Source organism: Rhipicephalus microplus, chromosome 4 (assembly GCF_043290135.1).
Source record: "Rhipicephalus microplus isolate Deutch F79 chromosome 4, USDA_Rmic, whole genome shotgun sequence".
NCBI classification, from domain to species: Eukaryota; Metazoa; Arthropoda; class Arachnida; order Ixodida; family Ixodidae; genus Rhipicephalus; species Rhipicephalus microplus.
In genome coordinates, this window is record NC_134703.1 from 33,848,672 (window position 1) to 33,858,110 (window position 9,439).

Here is a 9,439-nt window from a genome sequence, read left to right on the forward strand (position 1 = left end):
TTGTGTGTGAAGCGAGGCTTCTGGAACAAACAATTCTTATTAGAAGGAAAATAATTTTATGCGTCATTTCCATACCCCAACTGTTACGTTCTAGTCTTCGAAACTGTCCAGCTTCCAGAGCGTTCAATTCTGCGCCCAGACTCCCTCCTATTGGTAAAGTCCTTTCTACCAGCTTCGTTTGAACACAACGAAGCATTTTTTTATTATTCAGTACTTTCATTATCTTCACTGAGCTCACCATCGCACTTAAATGCGCTTCTCGCACCTTCTGGTATTTTGCACGAACGCATCAATAATTACAGTCGTCGCATTCAGGAAGCCGCGGCTACTGTGCCAACACAGCTTTTCAAAACAGAAAAAAAAGGAAGCTTACCGGGTAATAGGTGTGAACACCAGGCATGTTGCGGGCCTCAACAAGTGTCTGAATCTGCTTTACGCTCAAGCCAGTGAGTGGGGTATTTTTGTACGCCATGTTACTGCGTCAATATGAACTTCTTGTAGAACGACAGCGCAACGTGTAAGAGAAAAACAACAACGCAGATTTCCCCTCTAGAAAAGAAAAGAAAAGCTGTCCGCGAATAAATATCCGGTCTGATTGGTGGTTTAGTCCCAGAACTTCAATTGAGTGCTGTCGTATAAACAACAGTTTAAATATAATACCCGTAGGGCCTGAAAAAGAAAAGGAAGCGTAATTGAGTGAGCAGTATATCGAACAGTGTGCTTATCACATTTTCTCTTCCTTGCGTTCGCCTAAATTCTTTCTTTTACATTACCGCCGGCTTCTTTGCGAATCCCCCATAGTGGGTAAAAGCCAGGTCAAAGGTTCAAGCTACCAAGAAAGACGACATGCTTTTCTGAAAAAGTTATTGTTTACATTGGGGTATGAAGTGGTTTACCCACAGTTGGAGGATAACGACGTATGCCGGGAGTTTGTTCCCGGCGGGGGCTCCTTTGGGGATCAGTCGCTCGTTTACTGGTGTTATTTCACAAGGTGTGTATGTAAAATAAACCGCTTGATACGAGGTATTCACAATAAATGTACCGGTCTTGTTTGCGTTATACCTGGTATCATGCGGTTTATTTGCTTTGTGCGTGCGCGCAGTTGCGCTCAATACAAAAATCGGTTGATATAGTCCGCGATCGTGCCATCAGTTCTTTATGTTCGCGGTCATTTGCGCCATAGAAGCTAGACTAAATTGCTACACTGCTCGAGGTTGTGAATTTGTTCCTTACAGCGGCTTGATATCTCTGTGAAGCAGATTTTTTTCCCCCTCCTGTGCCGAGTGAAAGTTATAGCTTGTTCTGAAAGTGCAAAGGTGGCGACTGCATTTATTTTTCACTGCGAATACCAACATACTCTCACGAATTCATGAAGCTGGAAGTCGATTTGTGTTCTCGTCGTCATTCTGTCTGAGAATAACATTTCGGACCCGGCACCTGCATGCACTTGCGTGCGGCATGACAATCGCGGTATAGTGCTGAATTCACCACTCGACTGCAACTGTACCGCTGCATGCCATAATATATTTCTTCGAAACATCCCGAATCCTCGGCTATACCTGTTTCACAGGACGAAACGTTTATCAGAGCGACATTGATTGATTGATATGTGGGGTTTAACGTCCCAAAACCACCATAGGATTATGAGAGACGCCGTAGTGGACGGCTCCGGAAGTTTCGACCTCCTGGGGTTCTGCAACGTGCACCCAAATCTGAGCACACGGGCCTACAACATTTCCGCCTCCATCGGAAATGCAGCCGCCGCAGCCGGGATTCGATCCCGCGACGTGCGGTATCAGAGCGACAACAGACAGTTTGCTTTATACAAATTACAATGCCTGCCTCACTTTCACCTTTATCTTGGCTAGGTTAACAGCCCACATTCGGTCTTTAATACTCATCTGCTGTTTTTCTGGCTTTGTCAACCATTGTTTCGCTTCAGCACTTTAGTTTTCTCGCTCTCTCACTCTTTGGAAAATTTTTTTATCTTTCAAGTATACTGAGGGCACAGCAATTGCACAGTGAAGCTCCCGACACGTTGCTATCTCTACAAGTTATCTCGCATCCTTTTGCATGCTTATGCAGGCTTCTGTTTCTCTGCGACATGTACGCTATAATGATGTATAGATGAGCGTCCTGCTTAATTACTTCTATAGGACAACAATCACAAACGCGATGCAATATAAGTTCAGAACAAAACAACTGATAGCCTTGTAGTGCTCACCTAAAAGTAAAATGTTTAACGCCGGTTCGGTGGTTGCGATCAAGTCGAGAGCGCAGCAACGACTGAGAGATTCAGCGCGGTCGTCTTAGGCATTGCATTCATACGACAGAATGAGTGATGTGCAGAAAGTCAATAAATTTAGTTCTTTCCCGGATAATGGTGCGATTCTTAGGAACGTCATAGTTTACTTGAATTGTATATAACCCAATGGGCTGAGTTGACATGGGGATTTCTGAATGCATGAGTTGAATTGTGACAAATAATAATTACTCGGTTCTTGTGCAGGAGTTCGCAATCGACCAGGAACTTCAAAGTGATAGAGATATTTAGCCAGGCGTCCACAGACTTGCTGAGTAGCAGTCTAATTTAACAAATAAGCTTTAATTTTGCAAATCATTTAAGTAATTTGTACTTTATGGTAGCTGCGGCTTGGTCCTATCATTTTTTTTAGATAATCCAGCCAGGTTCGCCTCTAGAATGTCGAGTGACTACGTCATGCTGCAGCTTTCACAAGCTCTGACAATCGGAGCGGAACAGGATTGCACAAGCTAATGAATCCGAATTATGCATGTGCGTAAAAAGTCGACAGATCTCACGTACTATCGGAATCGACGTCCTGCGAAGCATGAATGCACAAGGAAGGTGGTGGTGGTGTAATTTTTTATTGGGTGAAATGTTACGAAATCACGCTAAATATATGCCGAAACACACAGACATATGTTCAACAATTCGCATATGTTTTATACAACCAGTTGTTTATAGTTGCGTAGTTATGCCAACACAGTAACATTGGTATTACCAACACTATAGAAGCGGTGAGCTGATGTGTAGAGACTGTGCTTGCAAGGATGGTAGCCCTGGCTGTATTGCTATATCTAAACCAACGTCACTGGATGGTGCTTAATTATACAATTGTATACAATTAATGTTAACACAACATTCCGCATGTATAGTAGTAGTGGATATGTAATGCTTGTAAAGTTGGATAGCCAGGAATGCTACTAAATATGCCGTTTCACCAACATAACGCCTGCATGGGGTGTTTTTCCAAAGTAGTTTCGAGACTTGTCGTGGCTTTGTGAAGGAATATCTGATTTCCACGCAATATTCTTGGTTAGATTCCGGCCGAGATTCTAATATTTCAATAATTTAAATTTATTTATTTATGTTCACATACTGCAGGGAAGTTTGAACTATCGCATGGAGTGGGGTTTCTCTACATTGGAACACAATCACAAAGGCAATGCATTACAAGTAAAAGAGAAAAAAAAAAGAAAAGACAAATAAACAAGAATAAAACTCTCAATAAACAAAGCACGAATCAGTACATTCATTCAAAGAATATTTTACAGACAATAATATAGATGACCCAGCTAATGTATCTAGATGACCCCTGCAATGTATTCCATTTTCCCATTGTATGTGGAAAGATGCTGAATTTAAATAGGTTAGTAGTATACGTGGTTGAAACGGTGTCAGGTTGAGATTGTGGCTATTTATTGTGCGTTTACGCTTATCAAGAAACTTATATTCGTTAGGTAATGTGCGGCATGGGGTATTAAAGAAAATATGCCGAAACTTTACGCATTTGAGATCGCGTCACTCAAGTAGGGTTTGTAAGCTTAGCAAGGTGAGAGGAGGGCGAGAAATTTCAGTCGTAACGGCGGAAGATGAAACGGATCGCTTTCTTTTGAACTGATTTTAAACGGTTTCGATTAGTTGGGTCAACGCTGCCGATGTCAGTTTTTTTTTTCTTCTTAATGCTTGAGCATTCAAATACTAATTCTCGCCGTTCCTGGGTAGATATGAACTGTAAATCACCTCAGACGCGTACCCACCTACCGTGGGCTGGGTATGTGCCTCTCGTGTCTGACGGAAAGTACTTGACGACGTACATGCGACTAGATTTTTTACGTTATTCACTTCGTAACCAGGCAGTCATATTCGGAAAACCCGTTAATCTTCCCCTACTAATTTCGGTCTATGGCAATTGAAGAAGGTGATATCGAGAGACCCCAGAAGTACGTAGGCGGCTAGATAGCTAGACTTGTTGACATATCTCAGCTATGGCACAGCTATTGAAAGGCAGAATGGCGAAGTGATAAAAGAAAATATAATAACTATGTCCTTCAGTCACCATGAAAGCAGGTAAGACGCGCGTGTTTCGCTGCTGAAGAAGCAAATAAAAACAAAACACCTTGATGAGAAACGGATAAGCTTCTCTTAGTTTAGAACTGTAGTCGCGACCTGGGCAAACTCTTGAGGAATCTTTGATGAACTTATTGTATATAAATCAAGTTAATGGCTAGTCTACAGATTGATTGCTTGATATGTAGGGTTTAACGTCCCAAAAGCACACTATGATAATGAGAGACGCTGTAGTGGAGGGCTTCGGAAATTTCGACCACCTGGGGTACTTTAACGTGCACCCAAATCTGAGCACACGGGCCTACAACATTTCCGCCTCCATCGGAAATGCAGCCGCCGCAGCCGGGATTTGATCCCGCGACCTGCGGGTCAGCGGCCGAGTACCTTAGCCACTAGACCACCTCGTTGGGGTGGATGGTCTACAGGCACTTCGATTGTTCTCCAAACCTTAAAAGCAAAGTGGATTGAGTAGAGCGGCCGTAATAGTGCGACACATTAAAATTGTAATGCGGGTGGTAGTACGTGTATTAATGTATTTAAGGAGTGTGGTGAATTCGTAATTTCAGAATAAAGAGTAATGGTTATCAGTTTTTTTCCCTGGGCATCAGTCTGAAAGAAATCAGCTTCGATTGATCTCCAGACTATAGGTGAGGGAGTGCGGGTCGTAAAGATGCCGAAGAACTCTTTGGCAGTGCTGTCAGCGCCAGAAATATGCAGATGCGTGTTCATATTCGGAAATCCACTCATTGTTACACACGCAGTGAGATGGAAGCGGGTTCCACAATCAGAGCAGTCTGATGCGTCCATAGTGATTTGCTGCAGCAACTTATATGCAAGATGAATACGCACAGCTTCACAGACAGGAGCTTCGCGAATGTATGGTCACTCATTGATTCGTCAACTGCAAGCTATAAGATTTACAGCCGAAAATACCCCCTGATGTGGCCATTGCAGAAACAATATGCACACTCTGTTGCCTGAGAGCCAGCCGGCCATTGTTTTCACAGAATTGTTTATAGTCCACACCTGAAACATAAAATAATTAGTCAGCCGGCCATTTTACGTATTTTTGTACTGAACACCGTCATCAAATCGGACCGTTTTTGTCGTACCAATTTGTCTGCCAATTCGATTATGCAAAATAGCCGCATGTTACACATTTCCCATGGTGTGACGCTATGATACAAGTACACGCTACAAGTAAACACAAAATCAACCGTTATGTATTTTTGTAGCAGCCAGGTGTCACATTGAACGCCTAGCTGCCTATTCACGTTCCGTGCGCAAGAGGAAGAGATCGAAATCTGTGGTGTTGTCCGTATCATTCTCGTGTCGGTACGGGGATGGTCGCTGATTGCGGCGTCCGCTGCGACGCGCGCTGAACAGCGTCGTAGTGCCGTCCGAGTAGGTGTCGTTGGGATGCACTCCGAGGGTGTTCGGAGTCTGCATTGAGACGATCATGTAGAATCCCACTGCCAGGAAGACCACGGCGGCGATGCACAGGTAGAGCAGGGCCCACCTGGGCTGCGCCTCGCGATCGGTGGGTGTGTTGGCAGCCGTCCAGATGGCGCTCAGAGCTGCGGCCGCTCGGGTGACCCGATTAGCGGCTTCTGCGTGAGAGTAACGTTCGTTGCGTCGGTGCATAATAGGGAGTTTTAGAATAGCGCACCGCGAGCCCTTGCGGTGCAGTCGCTGCCACTGCGCATGCGTCGTAACGCGAATCGGCGTTCACGCTTGCGGACCGCACGCAGAAAATCCGAAATTGCGTGCGGCGATCGCGGCCCGCAAGCGCTGGTTTCGAGGCTATACGATGTCACTGCAACCGTGCGTTGTGGTTTGCAGCAGGGCAAACGGTATTCTAAAACTCGTGTGGCACCCGCTACGTGCACAACGCCCGCAGCACTTGCAACCGGTATTCTAAAACTCCCTATTAGGAGTGATTTAGTGTAGCGGGAAACCGCAAATGCAAGAATTTAGCGTTACCACATATGCCTTCCCACATACAACCCATCAACGATGGTTGCTTGAGGCTCTTTGTGAGACGCTATCTTATACGTCAGGACGCCGGAACGCGTCTATTCATTGTATACCTTGCATGAAAGCATGGCCTTTCAACGCAAAGCTTTGCATTGCGCTGTTCTAAAACTATATAGTTTTGGGACGCACGCTAAAGCTAACGTAAGCGTTTCCCACCATGCAACAATAAAAGTATCGTAAGGCGCTCGCCGCCACAAAGAAAAAGCAAACACGTATGGTGGGGCTGGATTCGAAACCAACCCGCGCATCGCAGGCTACACACCCCATGCTTGCAGATGGTGAATACCTCGGAACATCATGATTATGTTGCATTCGCGGTGCGGAACAATCTGGTAAGAATGGGTTTTGTTGTAGTGAAACGAGAGGCCTCTGCAAAGCATCTTAAACCGGAATTGTACACACCAGCAAAATTTATCTTTCGCGAAAACTTAGTGCAAACCTCGTGTTTCCGTTCTGAAAGCTGACGATTGAACGCGCGAAAAAATGACAAGGTGCCTCGCCAATGTGACCCAAAAACAACCTTCTATACGGAAAGCTGCAACTAGGCAATGAAGCTTTACTTAGGCAACTCCCAAAAAAAGATTCGGTGTGTTTCTTTCATTCTACAGCTAACAAAGCAAGATAGGCTCGCGCATTTTTAACAACTCAGTGAAACTACTGATTTCGCGGAGTTGCCTTTCTGAACCGCAAACGAACACCTTCAGTGAAGATCACCCTTACCTCGTGTGATTATTTCGACAGTATACCCATAAAAGTGGTGACCGTAGCTGGTAAAATTTTTAAATTAGCGACATGATTAAGGGGCTATGCATCTGGAATTTAGGTGGTGATTGATGTTCGCACAAGCATTTAAGATATTTTTTTATTATTTGATTCGAGTTTCAGGTAATGACCGAACGACAAAGTTGCGAGGATGAACTCGATGAGTTCGTTATATATACGGTCGTTATAGCACGAGAGCAGAACGAAGACAAAAAGACAATAAGAAGTTTTCGTCTTGTTCCTTTGTCGTCGTCCTGTTGTCATGCTATAACAATCGTCATTTCATACCAACTAGCCCAAACCACCACGCTTCTCAGTTCGTTACATTTTATATGATGGTGCGGCACACTCAACTTTAAGGGAAGGGACAAGCTCACGGGATCTGTGCATTGGGGAAAAAATTAAACGTGGCTAGCCGTTACACGCGATGTATCGGTAGCAACAGACCGCTTACCTGGAGGGCGAGGCAGGAGTTTAGTGGTGGATGCATTGGGCGCCGCTACCATACGCGCAGACACGACCTCTTTTTCGTTCTGCGGCCATGGCGCAGGCGACGTCAAACGGTTCATGCTCTTCTTGTTCTTGTTCCCCTTCTCGTGTGACTCACACCCACTGTGGGGGAGACTGACCAAGAACTGAATGATCTTGATGATGATGAGGCCTCCACCATGGCTCATACCCACTCAGCCGTCTTCACTGAGCAATCTCATTTTCGCTGTAGTAGTCGCTCGAACACACTAGGAGTGTTGTAATAGTGGGTTATATAGTAGAAAGAAGTTTTCAAGTCTGTAAGGGCTATCGGTTTTTTCTCACTCTCTCTTATATTCTTTCATTGAGTGGTTTGCAAGGCACCGAATAAAACAAACAAACGAACAGGGTCACTTCACTTATGCCTTCACCCAGGACGACTCGTAGGTGAAAGCCGTCTGTTCCAGCTATATTTTGATCGGAGCCGACCATGTGAGTGAGTGAGTGAGTGAGTGAGTGTGTGTGTGTGTGTGTGTGTGTGTGTGTGCGTGTGTGTGTGTGTGTGTGTGTGTATGTGTGTGTGTGTGTGTGCCATTATATTAGAGTCGCTGCACACTTGTGCAGATTTCAATCAGTCACTCATTACGCTATAAACATGCTGTAACGCCTGCTGCAATAATATGCTGCTGTCATGCAATTTTACGTATGTTAACGCAATTGCTTTCCCGACATGGGGACTGCATAATTTTTTTTTCAGATTGGTTACAAACAGTGGCATGGCTCTGCGGTAGACTCCTTGACTGCCATAGAGAAAGAAAAAGAAAGGAGACAACACTAGGTCGCACAGCTTGCCTTTGCAAGCCAAGATGTTTTTAATTCAGCAGTGTTGACCCAACACGTGACATTTTGCGTCAAGATTACATATGATATTTGTCGAGACTTGGGGGTGTGGCGTCCGGTATAGTTTAATCGAAGCGCGCTGGGTCGGTGCATACCCGCTGGCTCACAGAGGAGGTTCGGAAACGGAAAGCCACCGATAGTGGTAAAACCTACCGCTCGCTATGGCAGCTCGATCACGTGTTGGACCAACTTAGTGGGTTTAAGTCGTGTGAAGTAATGCTATTTCCATTGTTTTCGTTCCTCCATGTTTACCGCCACGCGAAATACTTATTTTGGATTCCGGCTAGAACTGAGATTTTGATTTCTGATTTTTATAGAGCTCGCGTGGGTATACATATAGTGCCAAATTTGATATCACAAGACGTGAGTAGGCAATGAAGGTCAATGAGACGTCCAAACATGATAATCCTGACATAGAAGTCGTGTGCGGCTTGATTTACGTCCGCATCTTAAGGTTGGGCTGATTTTGAAGCGACATAACTATCAACCTTCCTTACTCTTGCTTCGCGTATAATCGATTCCCACTGTACGTGGGGTCTGCCAATTTTTCCACAAAACAGCTCAGGCCGGTATTCTTTAAGTATCGCACAACAGTCTCAATTGAACGTTGAAACGGCTATTGCCTGTGGTCGTCGCAGCCCTCCGTAACCAACAACGTAATGTCGTCAACGTAAACGCTGTGATTGAGCCCTTCATTTTCTTGTAGCTTGGCTGGCAACCCCACAAGAGCTATGTTGAAAAAGCCATCACGTCGGGTTAACGTGAATTGTGGTTAGTTGCCATACGCTGGCAAACCCAAGAGCTATGTCTGGCAACCCCACAAGAGCTATGTTGAAAAAGCAGAGGTGCCCCGCCGTGGTGGTCTAGTGGCTAAGGTACTCGGCTGCTGACCCGCAGGTC

General features: G+C 45.0%; 1 protein-coding gene across 1 annotated transcript; it reads right to left on the bottom strand.

The window, feature by feature from the left end:
- Positions 1 to 5,573: 5,573 nt before the first annotated feature.
- LOC142813883 (uncharacterized) lies at positions 5,574 to 8,068 on the bottom strand. The gene is made up of 2 exons (XM_075891841.1): positions 7,626 to 8,068; positions 5,574 to 5,982 (listed from the first exon to the last, which is right to left on the bottom strand). The coding sequence occupies exons 1-2, from the start codon at positions 7,846 to 7,848 to the stop codon at positions 5,639 to 5,641; spliced, it is 567 nt and encodes a 188-aa protein (XP_075747956.1). The 5' UTR covers positions 7,849 to 8,068; the 3' UTR covers positions 5,574 to 5,638.
- Between the last annotated feature and the right edge of the window lie 1,371 nt (positions 8,069 to 9,439).

Excerpts from the sequence above, each read along its gene's own strand:
- LOC142813883 (XM_075891841.1), bottom strand. The coding sequence starts at position 7,848 with ATGAGCCATGGTGGAGGCCTCATCATCATCAAGATCATTCAGTTCTTG. Across the intron at positions 5,983-7,625 it reads ACTCCTGCCTCGCCCTCCAG|AAGCCGCTAATCGGGTCACC; the intron begins GTAAGCGGTCTG and ends ACTCTCACGCAG.